Genomic DNA, 23,245 nt, shown 5'->3' with positions numbered 1-23,245 from the left:
CAGTATATGAACAGTACATATTTTTACAGACCTCCGATTTGTCTTTTTTGCTGAGAGCTGCACAGAAGTCCAAATGTTTTGAAAATTGGAGCGTACCTCACGCATCAAATTGTCCACCACCCAAATTTTTTTTGGAATTTTTTGAATTTTTTTAATATTTATTTTGATTTTTTTCGTGAGCGCAGGTGCAGATGAGCTCGGGCTCAGATTCGAATTTTCCCAGCAAACTTAACTACATAGCATAAGTCTAAATTAACAGCAGGAGCATCCTTCTCCCCTGCTCCATTGCCAGGGTGCTGCTCCTGGCCAAAATATGAACAAGTTTCCAGCACAAGTCTCGCCACATACCATAAAAGTTCAACACTAACACCTTACTTAACTTAACTACATAGCATGCTCGATGTCACCAACGCAGTTGTGCATGCTGCAATGAAACCTGCACATGACCGAGGAGTCATGTTTGTAGAACTAAACCTTCAGTCCAAGTCTTGAGATGCGCACAAGGATGAGGTTGCCGGGGACGATCCGGTGGCGGCGGCAGAAGTAGTTCCAGCCCCGGCCAAGCACCATGTGCCCCTAGAAGTTCTGGACCTGCACCCAGAACACGCACCGCTTGTTCGCCGACAACCTGACCACGCGCGGGAGCCGCTTGATGACCAGCCAGGTGTTCATCACCTTCACGAACTTGCGAGGGATGACGAGCATGGCGAGGTCCTCGTTGTCCTTGATCCGCTGGTAGAAGCGCATCGGCTCCTGGGCCCCCTCCTCCTGGACCTGCCTCAGAGATCGTCCCCTTGAATGAGGCAAGCTCATGAAGGCGATCCTGCCAGGCAGGTCTACCGTCCTGAGCCACCTGTTTGTGGGGATGAAATCCTCAGCGCCCTCAGCTCCGGCCACCACCTAAGCTCCTCCACCCGCCACATCCCAGTCAGTTTTCAATATCTTGTCAGGTAAGATGACAAGTATTAGTGCACAAGCTCTTTGCAAAATGGCACTGATCAGAGACATTTACCCAAGAGAAAATGCCACTAATCAGTGCACAAACTCTTTGAGCAAATGCCACTTATCAATGGCACTTGCTGTTAGGCAAATGCCACTGATCAGTGGACTTGCCCAACAGCAAGTGCCATTGATAAGTGGCATTTTGCTCAACGACAAGTGCTTGATAAGTGGCATTTGCCTATGGGAAAATGCCACTTATCAATGCCACTTGTTCTTGGGCAAATGCCACTGATCAGTGCCACTGATCAGTGGACTTGCCCAACAGCAAGTGCCAATGATTAGTGGCATCTGCTTGTCTGCAACTACCACTCATCAGTGCACTATCCTAAACATGGAAACATCTAAAAATAGCAACAACAAGTGCCAATAGCACTCATGTGCAGCCATGCACATTTGACAACATCCTAAAATAGTCCTACTACATGCACGTATAACAATCAACACAAAGCCTAGCTTGAACATGTATGTTAGCAACATGAACAACAACATGAACATGATCCTAGCTTGAACATGAATATGCCATTTGCATGAACACACATCCTAGCAAGACCCTACCATGAACACAGATCCTAGCAAAGCACACTACCATTGGTATTCTAGCATGAACACAGATCCTAGGACACACTAGCAGTAGCAGAAGAAAATTATCCTAGGACACACACTATACGAAACAAAGAACAGATCGGTCCGATTGGATGCGATCCCCAATCGGATCTACTCCAATCCTATCTAATCCTATCGAATCCACTAACTACTAGCACATGCCCAAGAATTAAACCCCTAATCTACATCTACGAGCAAGCATTGAGGGGGTTTGACTCACCGGAGCATGTGCAGTCGCAACGAACCAAGGCCGGGGTGAAAACCCCGGTGGGAAGGAGAGAGGTGGCGGAGTAGAGGAGGAGCCGGCCCTGGCGACGACCTGCGACATCGGCCCCGTGCTCATCGCCACGCCGGAGGTCGAGGAGGACGGCCCATCGATAGGAGAAAACCCTTGGACGGGGGTTCAAGAAAACCCCCCGGCCCAATGGGGTCCCAACAAGCGGCGGCTCCCTCGATGGCACGGGCGTCGAGCCTAGGACCACGAGGTCCGGAATCCGCGGCGGAGCAGGAACGGCCGGCACCGCATTGGCCGGCACTGGTGGTGGCCGACAGTAGATGGGGGACGGCGCTCGCAGCACCGACGCCAGGTCCCATCCTGAGTTCTGAAGCCCAGCCAGCCCGCGCTCCTACATGCTGGCGATGCGCTGGTCGACGGGGGTTAGAGGGCGGCGCGGCGGTGGGCGAGGCGGAGCCATTAGAGGAGAGAAGAGGGAGGGACGGTGAGGGGGAGAGGGAGCGGTGGGAACAGTGCGACTGTGCGGTGACAGGAGAGTGGGGGGCGAGTTATGAGACATCCCCTCCATCTCCAGCGCTACCCGAGGCGTGCAACTGCCTCGCACACATGGCCGCGCCTAGCCAGGCTCATGAGAAACTGCCGACTCGGCAGTTTCCGCCAGGCCAGGCTGCAGGCTTCTTTAAGGTCCGTGCGGGCCACAAACCACATGCAGCCCAGGCAACCAAACAGGCCGCGCACATCCCGCGCGGGCCTGGTTGGGCTGCATGTGGGCAACCAAACACGCCCTAGATCATCTCTAGCTGTTTGCCCCCCTAGCGTGTGCCGACGGTTTTTTCGCCCTGGGGCAATCGAGTTTCCAGCCGCGCCTTCAGGTTTCGGCCCCCCGATGCCTCAAAAATTTGAATTTGTCCTTCCTGTTGCTAAAAAAACGCCACAGATTCGGCAATCATGCCACAAGTCGGCGAGCATCATGCCACAAGTCAGTGATCAAAACATAACCAAAAGTTCGGCGATCAAAAGGAAGGACTCGTAGACATGGAACGCATCAAATGGTAGGCTCCTCTCCATGGGACTAGCCGGGGTGGGAGTCGGCGTCGGTGTGGGAGTGGTTTCAGTGCTCGGACTCAGCATCGGCGTGGCTAAAGCGCTCGGGCTCGGCGTCAGTGTCGGCGTCGCCATGGGCGTAGGGGTGGTGGTCGCTGCCGGTCTGGGCATCCGGTTCAAGATGAGGCCACGCACTGCCAGGTACCACGCCTTCACCTGCTCGTCCATCGCCGATATGTCTGCCACCATCAAGAACGCCAGGCCGGTGTTCCTCTTCTTCACGGCAACATTGGTCCTGGGAAGGTCGAGCTTAACTCCCTGCTTCATCATCAATGCCGACCACCTCGCGTTGGATTTCCCCTCTCTCTTGACGGTGCTGTTCTTGGCATCGGCGATGCACTACTCGATCAACGATTGCAGCCGTTCGGCAGCTGGTGCCGCGTCCCTTGGCGCCTTGGCTCTTTTGTTGCCATCAGGGCGCTCTTCTGCCGCCGTCGGGATAGGCGCGTCCTTCTTGTAGGTCTCCTTGGCCTTGGCCTGAGCGATCCAGGACTCCCTCGGCTTCTCGCACGACTCGATCCTGGAGAATACGTGAAGGAACTTGAACTCTTGGTTGTTGTTGTCCTGGCGAAACATGTTGAACATCTGAACCATCTGCACAGCCGAAGAACAAGTGTCGGCGAAGAACACAATGAAAGAAATGAGCCGGCGACTGGCCATACCTGCCCCTCGACGTTGGCGTTGCTTTCTGGGCGAGCCGCGACCTCCTCAAGGATCCCATGCCACTTGTTGCATGCCGCCTGGATGGTCGCCCAATGGTTCTCCATGGCCTTCTCGCCGCGATCCATGTGGATGGTGGCGAAGTCAGGGTCGACCAACTTACGCGCGTCAAACGCCATCTTGATCCTTCTCCAGTACGTGTCGGCGTTCTGATTCGAGCCGGTGATCGGGTCAATGCCGACGGTCTTCCACGCCTCGGCGAGGCACTCGTCTTCCTTGGACATCCACTTGACGCGAGGTTTTCCTGGCCTAGAGTTGGTCACCGGCTTCTTCTTCCTCCCTTTCGGCGCCGGTTCCATGTCACGCCCAATATGTGATACTATCATAAAGAGACTCGAAGGTCCCACCAAGGATAGAACCGCATATTGAAACGCTTTTGCAAGGTGGATATCATTACATCAACATTACATAATAGATGGGGATACATACAAAAGGCATACAATGCCACACGAATACAACATCACAATACATAAGAGCATCATCCGACTACGGATGGAACACAAACAAAAACTCAAACGACATCCACCCTGCTAGCCCAGGCTGCCGACCTGGAACCTATCCCCTGATCAAAGAAGAAGCAGAAGAAGAACTCCAAAACAAGCAAACATCGCGCTCGCGTCATGATCATCGCATAACCTGTACCTACAACTGTGTTGTAGTAATCTGTGAGCCACGAGGACTCAGCAATCCCATTACCATGGGTATCAAGACTAGCAAAGCTTAAAGGGAAAGGAAGGGGTAAAGTGGTGAGGTTGCAACAGCGACTAAGCATATATGGTGGCTAACGTACGCAAATAAGAGCGAGAAGAGAGCAAATGGAACGGTCGTGAAGCTAGCAATGATCAAGAAGTGATCCTGCACTCCTACTTACGTCAATCATAACCCAAAAACCGTGTTCACTTCCCGGACTCCGCCAAAAAGAGACCATCACGGCTACACACGCGGTTGATGTGTTTTAATTCGGATCTGGTGTCAAGTTATCTACAACCGGACATTAACAAATTCTCATCTGCCACATAACCGCGGGCACGGCTTTCGAAAGTTTATACCCTGCAGGGGTGTCCCAACTTAGCCCATGATAAGCTCTCGTGATCAACGAAGGATATACCTTCTCCCAGGAAGGCCCGATCAGACTCGAAATCCCGGTTTACAAGACATTTCGACAATGGTAAAACAAGACCAGCAAAGCTTCCCGATGTGCCGACAATCCCGATAGGAGCTGCACATATCTCGTTCTCAGGGCAACACCGGATGAGACATCCTACGAGTAAAACCAGACCTCGAGTTTCCCCGAGGGGGCCCCGCAGTCTACTCGGTTCGGACCAAAACTTAGACAAGCATTGGCCCCGGGGGGGGGGGGGCTAAAATAAAGATGACCCTCGGGTTGGCCGACCCAAGGGAAGGGTATAGGTGGTGGTGAGGCAAATGGTAAAACCAAGGTTGGGCCTTGCTGGAGGAGTTTTATTCAAAGCGAACTGTCAAGGGGGTCCCATAAATCACCCAACCGCGTAAGGAACACAAAATCCGGGAACATAACACCGGTATGACGGAAACTAGGGCGGCAAGAGTGGAACAAAACACCAGGCATAAGGCCAAGTCTTCCACCCTTTACCAAGTATATAGATGCATTAATTAAATAAGAGATATTGTGATATCCCAACATAATCCTGTCCATCATGGAGCAATCTTCAACTTCACCTGCAACTAACAACGCTATAAGAGGGCTGAGCAAAAGCGGTAACATAGCCAAGCAACGATTTGCTAGGAAGGGTGAAAAAGGTTAGAGGCTGACATGGCAATTTGGGAGGCTTGATAAACAGTTGATAGGTAGCGCAGCATAGCGATAGAACGAAGCAACTAGCATAGCAATGATAGTAATGAGATCCAAGGTGACGGTCATCTTGCCTGAAATCCCGCAAGGAAGAAGAACGAGTCCATGAAGAAGATGAAGCCACGAAGACGAACCAAGCATAGAAGAACGAATCCTCACGATCGCAACGAAACGTGAACTATCGAGAAGAAGCACACAACATAGTAAACACACCACACATAGACAAGACATGATGCATAACAAGCATGATGTAAGACAAGACTACATGAAGCTACTCATGGCAAGAGATGATGCAAACAAGGACAACACATCAAGGCAAGTTTAAATGAGGCCGAGAACAACATATAACAATTCCGGTAAGTCCTCATATGCAAATTTCGAAATTGGTCCAGATCTGAATAAACCTTATGTTCAAATTGTTAAACAGCAAGTTAAGATGCACCAAGATGATCTACACGAGATTCTAGTCAAGTTACATATAAAGTTCATTAGATTTGGAGCTACGGCCTAGAAGATATGAGCAAAACAAGTTAAACATGGCATTGACGCAAAATGCATACAAACATCAATCAAACACCTCAAAATAAGGATGCAACATGATAATATGAAACTACATGCAAAATTAAGCAAGTTTCATATAGAGCACATTCAAAACGGAGCAACGATTCAACACACACACTATGCAAGATATGGCAACAATCTGTCCAAAACATCAACTAGGCATATTGTAAGCACCAAAATAACATGCTACAACATCTCAACATCGAAACAAAAGGCATGGACATGATGTACAGGTAAAGCATAACAAAACATGAACACTGAGCTATGTCCAGAAATCACTAAAACATGCTCCAAAACACATGGCAAGATTGCAAACAATAACAGTTTCAGACTTTGCAGAAATAACATCAGGTTGCAATGTTTAGAGCTATCAAACAACATGCTATATGAACTTATCATAGAAACTTAAGGCATGACATGATACTACTAGATACATAGAACAAAAGTCCTTTACTGACCATGACCCAAAAGGGCACAGAAAATATGATGACACCCATGTACGCATAGCAAGTTATATGACATATTCAAACATGGCAGGAACAACAATAAGTAGGCATGTTGGTGAGCTTGAACCACTCAGCACAGAGCAATACATGGCATGACAAGGCAAACAACAGTAAGAATACATGTTTATGAAGCTAAGCATGGCAATAGCATAGTTCATAGAGTGCGTGGATCACTAGCAAATCACATGGCAAAACTGAACTTAAAGTTGACAGGCTGACAGCAACATTATTTAGCAAGTTTGGAGCATGATTATAACAAGCTACATCAGACTATAAATGCAACCAGGGGCATGGATGGATAGAGCATGACATGTATAACAAAACATTCTTAGTGAACATCTCCATATTATGCATAGAATGACTTGTAGCAGCAGGTTTACATAGCATCACAAAATAACAGATTCGGCCTAGCAAAACAGCAACAGCAAGTACCCTACTTAACAAGCTTGATGCACTCAGTACAGGACTCACAAAAATACATGGATGGCACCCCTGTAAAGATGGCATGGTGTAGTTCAAAATGCATATAGAGCTCATGCTCATAGGATGCACACGTCAAATGCAACAAAAATGACAAATCACCAAGTTATAACAGTTTCAGCAGATTAACATCATATAGCACTCTTGCAACGATGATTCAGGCATCAATATGATCTCAAACAAGCATGGTAAAATGGAACAAAGTGAAGAGCATCTCATGATGAACATTTTGATATATTATATGCATGAAACGGAGCTACGGATGGTTTCGGAAAGGTTCGGATATTGTTTGGGGTACCGAGGGGTTACCGGAACCCTCTGGGGAAGTATCGGGCCTTCATGGGCCTTAGTGGAAAGGAGAGGAGGGCCGCAAGGGGTGGACGCCCCCCCCCACGGCAAGTCTGAATTGGACTAGGGAGGGGGCGGCGCCCCCCTCTTTCCTTATCCCTCTCTTCCTCCTTCCCTCTCTCCCCCTCTTGGAAAAGGAATGAGAGTCCAACTAGGATCAGGAATCCTAGTTGGAGTCCCCCTATGGTGCGCCCTCCTTGGCCGCCGACCTCCCCCTCTCCTCCTTTATATACGTGGCCAGGGGGCACCCCAAAGCACAACAGTTGTTCCTTAGCCGTGTGCGGTGCCCCCTTCCACAGTTTACCACCTCGGTCATATTGTCGTAGTGCTTAGGCGAAGCCCTGCGTGGATCACATCACCAACACCGTCGCCACGCCGTCGTGCTGATGGAACTCTCCCTCGACCCTCTACTGGATCATGAGTTCGAGGGACGTCATCGTGCTGAACGTGTGCTGAACACGAAGGTGCCGTACGTTTGGTACTTGGATTAGTTGGATCGTGAAGACGTTCGACTACATCAACCGCGTTACTAAACGCTTCCGCTTTTGGTCTATGAGGATACATGGACACACTCTCCCCTCTCGTTGCTATGCATCTCCTAGATAGATCTTGCGTGATCGTAGGAATTTTTTGAATTACTACGTTCCCCAACAAGACCGTGACACGTGGAATATGAACCATTGAAGCCATTTTCTTCAACAATTTCACTCCCGTTTTTTCAAAGCAATCTCCTGCATCACCACACAACTCATACACAATGGTTTGAGGGTTAGTCAACATATGATCAGTACGGTCACGTTCCCCTTCATCGAGACCGGTGAGAGATGGCGCTGGAAGAAGAATTTCTTTGCGAATAATGCACCGACATTAGGATGGAGGTTGGCAAAAGGAAATTTGGTCTCATAAAAACATCTCGTGAGATGTAGACACGCCCGGTGGAGACATCTAGACATTTAACCCCCTTGTGTTGAGCACTATAGCCTAGAAAAACACACTGTTTTGATCGGAACATAAGTTTGCGAGAGTTGTATGGAAGGAGATTGGGCCAGCACGCACAACCAAAAACATGGAGGGATGTGTAGTTTGGTTAGACGTGAAGAAGCCGTTTGGTAGGGGTTTCATTGTTTATGACATGACTAGGGAGCATGTTAATGATATGAACAACAGTAAGAAACACTTCGTCCCAAAATTTTAGGGGCGTGGAAGCACCTGCTAGAAGAGTTAGAGCAACTTCAACTATATGCCTATGCTTCCTTTCAGCTGAACTGTTTTACTGGTGAGCATGGGTGCAAGACACATGATGTGATATGCCAAATGTTTGGAAGAAGGAATTCAATTTCTCGTATTCCCCTCCCGAGTCTGATTGGACAACAATGATCGTGCTATCAAACTTGCGCTCAACAAGAGCTTGGAAATTCTTAAAGACTTGGAAAACATCTGATCTTTTCTTAAGAAGATAGATCTATTTTTTTTTGCTATAGTCATCAATAAAGCTTACGTAGTATGTGTGTCTACCAACAGAACTAGGGGCAGGAACCCAGACATTAGAAAATATTAATTGTAGTGGTTGAGTAGAAACACTTGTAGAAATAGGGTAAGGTAATTGATGACATTTTGCTCTTTGGCAAGAATAACATATAGTTTCAACATTCCGCTCACCAACAAACGGGAGCTTGTTTTTCCTAAGCAAACGTTCAACGAGAGAAAAAGAAGCATGCCCTAAACGATCATGCCAACGTGTTGATGAAAGTTTGACAACACCAAAGGCTTGTTTATTGAATCTTCTAAGCTCTGGAATCAGCGGGTAAAGCCCTCGAACGCATCTACCTCGATATAGTACCTTCTTCGTGGTCTGATCCTTAATCAAAAAGAAGAAAAGGTGAAACTCAATGAAAACATGGTTGTCAATGGTAATGCGATGAATGGATAGAAGATTTTTGTTGACACTAGGGACATGCAAGATTTTGCGAAGATGAATTTTATGAGAAGGGGTACGTATAACCGAATGACCAACTTGAAGTATACTCATACCTGCACCACTGGCGGTATGAATCTGATCTTTCCTGTGGTACTTCTCACGTAGAGTTACCTTCTCGAGCTCCCCGATGAGGTGACTGATGGCGCTGCTATCTAGATACCAGTTGGTGTTGACGCCATAGGATCCATCGGCGGCGGCAACAACCTTGTCATCATCTTCGGAGGAGGCGTCATTTCATCGAAATGATACCAACAATCCTTAGCAATGTGGCCAAGTTTCCCACAGATCTGAAAGCGAACAGCATCAGGGCGTGATCTGCCCAAGCCGCCACTGCCGCGGCGGCGGCCCCTGTTGTTGTTGGAGATGTGGCGACCGCCGCTGCGGGAACCAGAGTTTCTTGAAGTGCCGCCTCCTTGCTCGCCCTTGGAACGAGGAGGGTCGTGATAACATGAGGATAACCCACCGTGCCCACGAGTCACCGTGTTCGCAGAAGACTTGAAGCCGCCTCCGGTCCTCTGAAACTGGGCGACACGCTGATCGAAGTTGCTCAGCATGGCGTAGAGCTCGTCGAGGGAGACCAGCGTGACGCGGGCGTCAAGGGCGGAGACGAGGGGCTGGTAGTCCATGTCCAGCCTGTGTAGCAGATAGGAGATGAGCTCGTCGTCCTGGATGGGCTTGGTGGTCGCGATGAGTTCATCGGCAAGTCCACACATGGAGGCGAAGTAGGCGCCACCGATTGGTTCCCCTTCTGCGCATTGATCAAGGCAGTGCAGATGTTGTTGACGCAGCTCAAAGACTGCGACGAAAACATGCCTACAAGCGCCACCCAGAGGGCGTGCGCGGTGGTGACCACGATCACCGTGACGAGCACCTCCTTGGAGAGGTTATTGAGCAGATAGCCGAGTACCTGCTGGTCCTCCCTGACCCAGATGGGATGGAGAGGGTTGGGCTCGGACGTTTCCTTCCCATCCTTGTCCTTGGAGATGAGAAGGCGGGTCGGCTCCGGCAACATGCTATCGACGTAGCCGAAGAGCCCACCTCCCCTCAGCTGCGGCGTGACTTGAGTCCGCCACAGGACATAGTTCATCCGGGAGAGCTTCTCCGTGACCTGACCGTTGAGGTTTGATTGGAAGGCACTAGAGGAAGGCATGGCTGGCACAAATGGAGATAAAAAAGCTAGGGTTTGGAAGAGGAGGCTCTGATTACCATGTGCGTTAGGCGAAAGCGTCTTACCTCCTCGTGAGGGGACGCCGCACGTGTTTATAGGACAGGGGCGCACCTCCCTGATAGTGCGTACAGTTGGAGAGATTACAACTTGAGAAGAAAGAAAGGTAGAGATAAGGGTTATGATTACAAGATGAAATATCCCTCTACCTACCTATTACAATGCGCACAAGTAATCTTCTCTAGGCTGTCACGCTAAGGACCACGTACAGGATGTTTAATAGCAAGTACTGGCAGGAGGGCAATCGTGTTGTCCTCCAGCCTAGCATGCATTATCGTTTTTTATTTTTAGAGAAGGTACCCCGGCCTGTGCATCGGTAGATGCACACAAACATACTCCTACTGAACTACCATAAGATGTCTCCGCCTGTGAAATCTGCACTTGCATAACTTGTACTGCCTGCTCCCGACACAGGTGAAGGATTATGTCCCTCGTAGCTTCTAGAGCCTTCTACCCTGAGTGGTGAAGCAGAATGTCGCCGGTAGCTTTTAGTGCCTGCTCCCCTGAGTGGCGAAGCAGAATGTCCCCTGTAGCTTCTACTGCTTGCTCCCCTGAAAGGTAAAGATGAACGTCCCCTGCCTGTTTCACTGACTGGTGAATGTCCCACATAGCTTATGCTAGCATCACTGAAAGGCGAATCAAGCATATTTCCAGCTTCGCAGACAGTCGAATCAAATGCATTGTTGGAAACTCCCCAAGGAGGAGTTTCTGTGACTACAGAGTCATCAAATGTCTGGTTCTGCAGGATATCCAGCCACTGTGAAAGATCAATGCCAGTGGGTAGTCTGTTCCCTATTGAAGAAATAAGATGGTGTTCAAATCAAAACAGGCTCTTCTAACACGTTAACTAAGAAATGCACCATCTCGAAAGGAAAAGAAAAACACATTAAGAAAGAGTAGTACAGATATAAAGTTGTACCATTAGGAATTATGTTGCCATCCAGAGGCCCTACTTGCTCTGAGTTAGATCCATCTAAGATATTGTTATCCATGGTGCTAGCTGACAGAATCTCACTTCCTATGCATGTAACTTGCTGGCCTGTAGCTTGAATGCCCCCAAGTTCTCCTGCAATAAATAAAATATTCACAGTTTCGCCAAAAAAACAGAATATTCACAGTAAGCTGAAAACTTATTTTCACTATCGACAAAATATAATACAAAGGAAAATGTAATTACCATATGGCATCACGTGCTGGTCTGATCTCATGAATGTGAGCCCTGGTGCTGCTGCCAAGCAGGAGGCCTGCAGTGCATTTTCCGATGATGTACCGGATGATGGTCCATTATAACTTGAAGCAATTTGCTGGTGATGGACTTGGGCATGAATTTGTTCTGCAAGATTTTGAGAAACTGCGATTCAGTTATCCACATAATGTGGGCAGGAAATGAAGAACAACTTATGATTGATTTTTGCAACAGAACATACGGAATAACGGGAACAATCAAGTTACCCGAAGGATGCAAGTGTAAACCTACTTTATGGTGTGGGACTTGGTTGCATTGAGCATGGTCCTTTGAGGTAACTACTGTCATTGGTTTTAGAAAATGGCTCATGCTCATGAGGCACATTATTCTCCTGAATGGAAGTAGAGTATATTTGTGCTACTTGATTGCATTTACGAGCATGATTAATGATCTTATCCCAGTCATGGTCAGAAATCTTCCCGAAAATCTGTATAGAGTGAAAATAAACAGGTTTTGTAAGTCACATTTCATGCGAGGACAAATAAAAAAATCAACAATATTAAGAAGTCGGGCTCATACTTCACGTAAACCTTCCGGATTCTTACTGTGCAAACGTAAGAGATCCGCCACCTGCTTGATACCATGACGCTCTAGTAACTTGTGCCGATCACCTTTCATTGCAATTCCACTCAGTTTATATACAGGATCACGTGATGATGGATTGGGATTTTTCTTTGTTGCTGCAGAGAAAGACATAAATATCGGATGTTGTTTAATGTAGAGAAAGACATAAATATTAAATGTTGTTGAAATCCATGAGAGAATAAGCATGGAGGGTCTCAGTGGTAGACATTTGATGCAGTTACTTTGATTGGAATGTTGTATTTACACATTACAGACAATTTCTAGCATAAAGAAACGAAAACAACTACGGTTACCTTTTGCATGTACAGACCCAAATTTAACTTCTGTGAAAAGACAGTTGTATTATTAGGATAGCTGGATGATGATGAGATAGCATGATCCTTACATCACAGCATGGTAAATATTGTACGAACGAGGACCTGGAATCTGATTATCCAAATTCCTGCTTCATGTGCGTCTAATCTCTAAATTTACATTGCTGCTGCTTAGACTATTAAGGAGAGAGAGAGAGAGAAAGAAAGAGTAGCTTTTTATTGATCACAACCATATGTGTATATATGATGAGAGTTGCACTTGTCTATTCAAACGGAAACAAGTATGATCATCTAAATGTCGAAGCTAGAATAGAACTGTGTAAACTTACATAATCCCCGACGATCCCTTACGGCAAAAGATTCAGATATTCCTTCCTGGATCTTCTCTGACATACTATCATCAGCAGCCATGACTCCGAGCCTGAATCTTTTGCTTGGAACAAAACTTGAATTGTCTTGGAATTTGACACCATAGATGTTAGCCATACCACCCTCCAACCTTGGATACAAGTCTTCAGAAAGTAATGGTGGTTTTCCAGGCCGGCTAGATATCATTTTCTCATGGAAGTATTCTCGCTTCCAATGCTCTTTATGATCATTGTTAAACTCACCGTGAAGGACAACAACCTTAACTTGAATTGAGGATAAGGGTCCTTCTGTAATGATCCTGTTATCACAATCATATATAGCTACCTTTAGAGGATGATCATCATCTGCCATTATGTCTTGTCTCGAGTACTGGGTATCGCAGCATTTGTTCTCAAATTTCATTCGATATTTTCTATGTTCGCCTTCATCAGAGCAAGTCCTGAAAAATCATGTTAATCAATTAACACAATACCTTTTCAATTATAACTGCCTAAATAAAATCCGCTAGCCCATTGTAATAGCACAAAGATTTGACAATCGTATTTTCTACAAAAAAGATTTCGAACCTGGGATTACTGTATTGCTGAACATGGTCTCCAGAATTTTCTATCTTCTGCAAACAAAAGACTTACAAACATAGTCAGAAAGTGCTACACACAAATTCAGCTATTTGTGATGGCTAGCTGTTCAAAATATTTAAGAAGTATTTTGGAGACATTGATTATATCATTGTTTTTCGTAGTCGAGGTTCCTGGTTTTCCAGTAAAGAAACTAAATATGCACTTGATTCCATCAAAATCATTCTGATTCGTGATATATAGATCTTAACAAAACAATATAATATGTTTACTTTGAGCAGCATTCACCCCAATTTCATTAACGAAACCATGGGCGAGTACCAGGTTTTACTGAAGTGCAAATAGAAACACCGAATGCCAGATCAATCACACCATCTGACAATAACATAATTTGGCACCGCACATTCATGCGAAAGGAAATAAAGCAGAAGAAATAAGTTCCAATAGAGAGGCATATTTATTTAATGAAATGGCTTAAGCTGGTGATCTACATGTTAAACGCCGGTTGATTTGAGCCCATCGTTTTGCTCTGTTGAACACGTTAGTTCTTGTGATATTGGCTTCTCCTTAGTCTCGTATCTTTAGTGCCAACGGTCATAAAAAGTGTTATTTTTCTCTAGTCTTCACTTAATAGCTAAATTGCTGGCTTTACTGTCTCATAATGATTGGTGTAGCATCAATTGCATTTTCATAAAGCTTTATCTGTTAACAGTGTGCAGTGACTAATGATAGAAGGGAACACACCTAGAAGATCACAATAAAAGTATAACCTATTGATTGAAACTCAAAAGTTTTTCTGCCAACCGGATCCTATCTGCACACAAACTTCTAACCTGAACATGAAAGTAAACGCTTACCAAAAGTTGGTTGTTTAACTGTTCCCATATTAGCCGGAAATTCTTGTGACATTCTTGCATCCTCCTGCCTTGCTCAGTGATTAGTTCATGGAGCTGCAGCTGGGAACTTTGGTAAAATTGTTGCATCTCTTTCTGCAGGGTTTTGCGCTCCTCCACGAAACCCTTTGACATACATTCCATTTCCTTCTTGAGTATTTCATTTTGGCTCTCGTAGAAATCTTTTTTCTCTCTGTTAAGCAGATAAAGAAGAATAAAAATTCTGAATCAAAGAAAATATGTACCTAGTTTAAGCATGAATGCTCTCATCTTCCATGCCACATGTAAAAAAAGGGACATCAGACAGAGAAATCCAATTAGATGGGAATGCTCTGTTCTTCCTATTCCTTCGAAGATTTCAAGAAAATAAAAATATGCACATCCGACAGAAAAATCCAATCAGATGAGAATTGTTATGAAACATGGCAGCTAATCAGCATCCACGAAAATATCCCTCACAGAGCATCCATGGAAACAGAGCAACTGAGCAAGGGAGTGAACTCACAGGCAGCAAGAGCAGGAGCAGCAGCCTCTCGGTCGCTTCGCCTGCGGTGATCCCCGCCGGTCTTCACCACCAGCACCGCCATGGTCCTCCTCCCAGTCCCGGCGAGGCCGAGAATGCGACATCGGCGAATGCGCCGGGCTAGGCAGAAGACCAGAGGACGAAAAGAAGGACGCGTGACAAGTGGACAGGTTTTTGCTTCGTTATTACAAGGGCGACACAGAGGTGGATGGATCTATGAAAAGAGTGGGAGCTGCGCTCGGCAGAACAGGAATACTTGGTGTTTATCCTTGCGAACGCGTTTTAAGACGCGAACGCGTGTTTCGACATCAAGGGTCCCAAGACACTAGGGCGTGTTTGGTTGCAGTTTGCAACAGTAGTTGCATTGTATGTCCACCTCCAACCAGTCTGGTTCTTAAAATGCAGCCTTATATGCAGCAGATGCAACCTGTTTGGCTGCCTTTTTGTGCTTAGGGTGTAAGCAGATACAAACTTCAGTTGTTTGGTTGCAAACAACGTTTGTGTTCTGCTCATCCCATTCAAATGTGGTGGCTTTACCACCACATGATCAACACAACAACAAGATCAAACAAAGCAAGCAATGAAATGACAGCAAACTTAACACAGCAAGTAAGGAAATGACAGCAAACTTAACTACATAGCATAAGTCTAGATTAACAGCAGGGGAATCCTTCTTCCCTGCTCCATTGCCAGGGTGCTGCTCCTGGCCAAAATATGAACAAGTTTCCAGCACAAGTCTCGCCACATACCATAAAAGTTCAACACTAACACCTTACTTAACTTAACTACATAGCATGCTCGATGTCACCAATGCAGTTGTGCCTGCTGCAATGAAACCTGCACATGACCGAGGAGTCATGGTTGTAGATCTGAACCTTCAGTCCAAGTCCTGAGATGCGCACAACGACGAGGTCGCCAGGGACGATCCGGTGGCGGTGGCAGAAGTAGTTCCAGCCCCGGCCAAGCACCATGTGCCCCTCGAAGTTCTGTACCTGCACCCAGAACACGCACCGCTTGTTCGCCGACAGCCTGACCACACGCGGGAGCCGCTTGATGACCAGCCAGGTGTTCATCACCTCCACAAACTTGCGAGGGATGATGAGCATGGCGAGGTCCTCGTTGTCCTTGATCCGCTGGTAGAAGCACAGCGGCTCCCGCCCCCCCTCCTCGTGGACCTGCCTCGGAGATCGTCCCCTTGAATGAGGCAGGCTCATGAAGGCGATCCTGCTAGGCAGGTCCACTTTCCTGAGCCACCTATGTGTGGGGATGAAATCCTCGGCGCCCTCAGCTCCGGCCACCACCTGGGCTCCTCCACCCGCCACATCCCAGTCAGTTTTCAATATGTTGTCAGGTAAAATGACAAGTATTAGTGCACAAGCTCTTTGCAAAATGGCACTGATCAGAGACATTTGCCCAAGAGCAAATGCCACTGATCAGTATACAAACTCTTTGAGCAAATGTCACTTATCAATGGCACTTGCTGTTAGGCAAATGCCACTGATCAGTGGACTTGCCCAACAGCAAGTGCCATTGATAAGTGGCATTTTGCTCAACAACAAGTGCTTGATAAGTGGCATTTTCCTATGGGCAAATGCCACTTATCAATGCCACTTGTTGTTGGGCAAATACCACTAGTCAGTGGCACTGATCAGTGGACTTGCCCAACAGCAAGTGCCAATGATTAGTGGCATCTGCTTGTCTGCAACTGCCACTCATCAGTGCACTATCCTAAACATGAAAACATCTAAAAATAGCAACAACAAGTGCCAATAGCACCCATGTGCAGCCATGCACATTTGGCAGCATCCTAAAATAGTCCTACTACATGCACGTATAACAATCAACACAAAGCCTAGCTTGAACATGTATGTTAGCAACATGAACAACAACATGAATATGATCCTAGCTTGAACATGAACATGCCATTTGCATGAACACACATCCTAGCAAGACCCTACCATGAACACAGATCCTAGCAAAGCACACTACCATTGGTATTCTAGCATGAACACAGATCCTAGGACACACTAGCAGTAGCAGAAGAAAATTATCCTAGGACACACACTATATGAAACAAAGAACAGATCGGTCCGATTGGATGCGATCCCCAATCAGATCTACTCCAATCCTATCTAATCCTATCGAATCCACTAACTACTAGCACATGCCTAAGAATTAAACCCCCAATCTACATCTACGAGCAAGCATTAAGGGGGTTTGACTCACCGAAGCACGCGCAATCGCAGCGAATCAAGGCCGAGGTGAAAACCCCGATGAGAAGGAGAGAGGTGGCGGAGCAGAGGAGGAGCCGGCCCTAGCGACGACCTACGGCATCGGCCCCGTGCTCATCGCCATGCCGGAGGTCGAGGAGGACGGCCCGTCGATAGGAGAAAACCCTTGGACGGGGGTCAAGAAACCCCCCTGCCCAATGGGGTCACAACAAGCGGCGGCTCCCTCGACGGCGCCGGCGCCGAGCCCAGGACCACGAGGTCTGGAATCCGCAGCGGTGTAGGAACGGTCGGCACCGCATTGGCCGACGCTGGTGGTGGCCGACAACAGATGGGGGACGGCGCTCGCAGCACCGACGCCAGGCCCCGCACCGAGTTCTGGAGCCCAGCCAGCCAGCGCTCCTAGATGCTGGCGATGCGCTGGTCGATGGGGGTTAGAGGGCGGCGCGGCGGTGGGTGAGGCGGAGCCATCAGAGGAGAGGGGAGGGAGGGACGGTGAGGGGGAGAGGGAGCGGTGGGAGCAATGCGACTGGGTGGTGACAGGAGAGTGGGGGGCAAGTTATGAGACGTCCCCTCCATCTCCCGCGCTGCCCGAAGCATGCAACTGCCTCGCACATGTGGCCGCGCCTAGCCAGGCTCACGACAAACTGCCGATTCGGCAGTTTCTGCCGGGCCAGGCTGCGGGCTGCTTTAAGCTCCGTGCGGGCCACAAACCGCATGCAGCCCAGGCAACCAAACAGGCCGCACACATCCCGCGCGGGCCTGGTTGGGCTGCATGCGGGCAACCAAACACGCCCTAGAGCATCTCCAGCTGTTTGCACCCCTAGCGCATGCCGGCGGTTTTTTCGCCCTGGGACAATCGAGTTTCTAGCCGCGCCTTCAGGTTTCGGCCCCCCGACGCCCCAAAAATTCAAATTTGTCCTTCCTGTTGCTAAAAAAATGCCACAGATTCAGCGATCATGCCACAAGTTGGCGACCATCATGCCACAGGTCAGTGATCAAAACATAACCAAAAGCTCGGTGATCAAAAGGAAGGAATAGTAGACATGGAACACATCAAACGGCAGGCTCCTTTGCCATGTGACTAGCCGGGGTGGGCGTCGGCGTCGGTGTGGGAGTGGTTTCAGTGCTCGGACTCAACGTCGGCGTGGATACAATGCTCGGGCTCGGCGTCAGTGTCGGCGTCGCCATGGGCGTAGGGGCGATGGTCGCCGCCGGTCTGGGCATCCAGTTCAAGATGAGGCCACGCTCCGCCAGGTACCACGCCTTCACCTGCTCGTCCATCATCGATATGTCTGCCGCCATCAAGAACGCCAGGCCGGTGTTCCTCTTCTTCGCGGCAACGTTGGTCCTGGGAAGGTCGAGCTTGACTCCCTGCTTCATCATCAATGCCGACCACCTCGCGTCAGATTTCCCATCTCTCTTGGCGGTGTTGTTCTTGGCATTAGTGATGCACTACTCGATCAACAATTGCAGCTGTTCGGCAGTTGGTGCCGCGTCCCTCGGCGCCTTGGCTCTTTTGTTGCCATCAGGGCGCTCTTTTGCCGCCGTCGGGACAGATGTGTCCTTCTTGTAGGTCTCCTTGGCCTTGGCCTGAGCGATCCAGCACTCCCTCGGCTTCTCGCACGACTCGATCCTGGAGAACACGTGAAGGAACTTGAACTCTAGGTTGTTGTTGTCCTGGCGAAACATGTTGAACATCCGAACCATCTGCACAGCCGAAGAACAAGTGTCGGCGAAGAACACAACGAAAGAAATGAGCCGGCGACTGGCCATACCTGCCACTCGATGTTGGCGTTGCTTTCTGGGCGAGCCGCGACCTCCTCAAGGATCCCATGCCACTTGTTACATGCCGCCTGGATGGTCGCCCAATGGTTCTCCATCGCCTTCTCGCTGCGATCCATGTGGATGGTGGCGAAGTCGGGGTCGACCAACTTGCGCGCGTCAAACGCCGTCTTGATCCTTCTCTAGTACGTGTCAGTGTTCTGATTCGAGCCGGTGATCGGGTCGATGCTGACGGTCTTCCACGCCTTAGCGAGGCACTCGTCTTCCTTGGACGTCCACTTGACGCGAGGTTTTCCTGGCCTGGCATTGGTCGCCGGCTTCTTCTTCCTCCCTTTCGGCACCGGTTCCAGCTTCGGCTCTGCCTATTCTTCCTCCTCCGCCTGTTCTACCTCCTCCACCTCCTTCTAGGTGTCGTCGAGCTCGTCATGCATGTTGACAGCGGTGTCCATCGTCTCGTCTTGCGCATGAAACCAAGGGCACGAAGCAGCGGCAACCGAGCCGCTCGTGATGATCTTGTCCATGTCGGCGTCGGTGTTGCTGAATTGTGGCGCCGAGCCGCATGCGAAGGGCAGGGCACCACGGCACAGAGGCGGCGCGGGAAAGCCTAAGTACGCCAGCAGCGAGTAGCTGTACTGGGTGTTGAGGCCGGCGGTGAAGGCGGGGGAGGGTGTGCGTGGGTCAGGGTTGAAGCTGGAGGGGGAGGCACGCGGCGGTGCGCCATGCGGGAAGGTAATGTTGGGGTTGAAGCCGCCATGCGCGTCGCTGTCGGAGTAGCCAGGCGAGGGCACATACCCCCATAGTGGCGGCGAGAAGTTGGCCGCGGGAGCGATGCTCAGCTAGCTCCCCCACGCGGCTTGTGGGCAATGGCCAGGCGGAAGGTTCATCATCCCCGCACGAGATGCCTCTACCTGCTCATTCGTCGTTGCCGCCGCGTCCCTGGCCTTCTTCATGATGAGCATGTTTCGCCGGTCGGTGGTGACCGCCTCCCGGCGATCAACGTCGGCCTTCCACTCGGTGTTTGACATGCCGGGGGGCCTTGTCATCGGCGCCCTCGGCTTCCTCTGCTTTGGCTGGACGACAACATCGGTGGCTAGGCGAGGAGCCGCATATTTCTTGGGTGGCATGGCGAGCGGATCTGGGGTGGAATGGAGGGAGCGGCGGGGGAGAAGGGAGGGACAAGGGGAAAATGGAGGGAAATGGGAAGAAAACAGCGGGAAATCAGCTGGTGTTGCCGACAGCGCGGGTCCACGCGCCTTTTCGCGTTAGCCGGTGCCCCTAGGTGCCCCCCGACGCGCTGGGTTTGGTTTGGGTTTGCGTGCTGTTATTTCGGCCCAAACTAGAGATAAACAACAATCTGGGGGTGCGACTGGGCCGATTTTTTTGCCGCTGGTGCTAAAAAAGGGGCCCTGGGGAGCCTATTAGGGGGACGAGTGGAGATGCTAAGAGCATCTACAACCAGACTTGACAAAACCAACCCCTTAAACGCACCTCAAATTTTCTCCTCTACATCCGAGTCTCTCATATTTCATCCTTTAAATTCATACAAATCATGCATAATAAACCTACATACTACGACACCCTAACTACGATTCATCATTGGTGATGTCCACGACGTCGGTGCCAGGCGCTGGGTGGACGAGTGCGTAGGAGGGCTTCGGCTCCTCCTCCTCAACCTCCTCCTCCTCCTCAACCTTATCCTCATCCTCCTCCTCCTCATCAACCTCATCCTCCAAGTCCTCCTTTAGATCCACTGCATCTGGAGGTAGCCTTGCGGCGATCCGGGCTTTGCGCCTTGCCCAGATATGCTCAAGGAGCTGCAGCCGGTGCTCCGGCGTTAGGTATGGGTAGCTCCTTACCGACAACGTGGAGGCATGGCTAGTAGTGGCGGCGGATGGGGAGTGAAAAGTGGCAATGAAGGCGGAAGGGAGGGGGGAAATGTGGACAGGTAGGGTTTCAGTGTCGGCGGTCGACTTAAATAGCCGGGCTAGGCACTACGCGACGCCATTGGTCCGACGGAGGAGACGAGCTTCGGTCCGTCAGGTTTCAAACTATTTTCGTGTGGGACCCCATCATCAGTTCGACGTGACAGACGCGCCTGGGCGCCCTCATATCCATCCCATATTTGAGCTGGATATGAGGGGTGTCAGTCAGCCCGGGCGTTTGAGGCCTGTTTGAGCAGCTCGTCTGGGTTGAACTTTCGTGACCGGATAGTGACCGGGCCGCCGCCCAGACGCTTGAGGCAGATTTGAGGCACCCGGCTGTAGATGCTCTGACTCCAACGCGCGACCACATTTGGTCCATCCCTTTTTGCTTGGGTCGAAATGGACAGAAATCACTTCCCAACGCGTCGAGCCAAACAGACGGGTGTTCGTTTTCTGTCCGTCTGTGACCCGCCTCTCACGTGTGGCTCCATCAGGCCTAAACATGGACCGAAAGGTGGCTAGAATTTAATTGCGCCTACCAAGTCTTGAACCCAAGAACTCTTAGCTTTGATACCATGTAGAACTGCACAAATGAACCAGGTCACCTGAAAGCTCAAGCTGATGGTAAAAGGTGGACTATGCATTTATACGTCAACACCTCCCAAAAACCCTCTGCCCTCCCGCTCTTGCTGTGGACACCGCCCCGAATGATGTTGCGCCACCACCCCGGCCACCTCTGACGCCATTATGCATACGAGGAGAAACAAAATCTTGATGATATCCCTTACAAAACGTGCACGGTCTCTGCCTCGACGGGATGTGCCAATGGGGAAACTGCCTCGGGTCACGATTCAAGCAACCGTAACTGGCCTACCCGGTTATAGGTGGTTCCGCTTCGGTAAAGTTGTCAGGCTATAAGTACTATTTCACACCTATACGGTTGGCCTTTGAGGCTAAGTTATCCCGCGTCTTTGGATGCTATCGGGCTTGCAGAGGCCATGTTCAGGGTGGATTCCTTTGAGAAGGGCCCAACAAAGGCTCACGATGCGTGGAATGATCCCAAATCTTCCAGCAGGAACTCATCTGTCAAGCCGAAGACTCCAAAGCCAAAGTCATTTTGCCGAAGAAGAGTGTCGTCCTCGGCGTAGAAGACCAGTTCAGGGGCTACTGACGGTCTCCTGGACTAGTACCAACCTAGTCGGTCCACAGTTCTCGTGTCGAGATCATGGGCCCTCATTCTCATAAGGAAGGATTCCGGAAGCCTCGCACCTCGAAGTGATCAAGACAACTTCTGCCGAAGACTTGACGTGTACTCGAAGGACATCTCCGGCCGCCACCATACACATCCTTAGATCTACAAGCTACTATGTAACCCTAGGTATCCCTCTGGCATGTATATAAGCCAAGGGGTTTAGCCTATAGAAGGAAGTCGATTCACCTAGCCTTAGGGTTAGAACATGACTTGCGATCTCGAGGTAGATCAAGCTTGTACTTGATACACAACCATCAATATTATCAAAGCAGGACGTAGGGTATTACCTATTCAAGAGGGCCCAAACATGGGTAAACATCGTGTCCCTTGTCTCTTATTACCATCGATCTGAGATCCACAGCTCGAGACCCCCTACCCCATGGTCTGCCAGTTTTACCACCGACACCCTAGAAAAAGACCAAAAGAATACTTTCAGGACGAAGCGCCACCGTCTCGAGGCGGAATCTAGGCATGAGCACTTTTGCTCTCCGGCGAAGCGATTCCGCCAGGAAAACTTCCCTCCGGGAGGGTGAAATCGAAGCCATCGACATCACTACCGATCCTCTCATCGTGGGAGGAGGAATCTTCATCAACATCTTCACCAGCACCATCTCCTCCCAAACCCTAGTTCATCTATTGTATTCAATATTTCTCCCAAAACCTCAGATTGGTACGTGTTGGTTGCTAGTTGCATTGATTACATCATGTAGTTGATGCTAGTTGGTTTATTTGGTGGAAGATTGTATGTTCAGATCCTCAAGCATATTCAATACACCTCTGATCTTGAACATAAATATGATTTGTGAGTACTTATTTTTGTTCTTGAGTACCTGGGAGAAGTCATGTTATAAGTAATTATGTGAAGTTGGTATTTGTTCTATATTTTGGTGATATGTATGTTGTTCTTCCTTTAGTAGTGTCATGTGAACGTCGACTACATGCCACTTCACCATACTT

At 49.1% G+C, this 23,245-nt stretch overlaps 1 protein-coding gene and 1 pseudogene across 1 annotated transcript; both read right to left on the bottom strand.

Annotated features, from left to right (window-relative positions):
- Positions 1-11,269: 11,269 nt before the first annotated feature.
- Positions 11,270-15,314, bottom strand: LOC123086114 (calmodulin-binding protein 60 B). Its single transcript, XM_044507829.1, has 9 exons — positions 15,084-15,314; positions 14,543-14,771; positions 13,674-13,720; positions 13,068-13,546; positions 12,359-12,519; positions 12,071-12,266; positions 11,771-11,926; positions 11,513-11,659; positions 11,270-11,385 (listed from the first exon to the last, which is right to left on the bottom strand). Exons 1-6 carry the CDS (start codon positions 15,203-15,205, stop codon positions 12,072-12,074), a joined length of 1,233 nt encoding a protein of 410 aa, XP_044363764.1. The 5' UTR covers positions 15,206-15,314; the 3' UTR covers positions 11,270-11,385; positions 11,513-11,659; positions 11,771-11,926; position 12,071.
- A 2,112-nt stretch (positions 15,315-17,426) lies between these two features.
- Positions 17,427-20,238, bottom strand: LOC123076837 (uncharacterized; annotated as a pseudogene).
- Positions 20,239-23,245: the final 3,007 nt, after the last annotated feature.

This window comes from Triticum aestivum, chromosome 1B, assembly GCF_018294505.1.
Source record: "Triticum aestivum cultivar Chinese Spring chromosome 1B, IWGSC CS RefSeq v2.1, whole genome shotgun sequence".
Lineage (NCBI taxonomy): Eukaryota > Viridiplantae > Streptophyta > Magnoliopsida > Poales > Poaceae > Triticum > Triticum aestivum.
The sequence above is the reverse complement of the archived record's forward strand: the minus strand, read 5'-3'. Positions and strand labels throughout refer to the sequence as shown.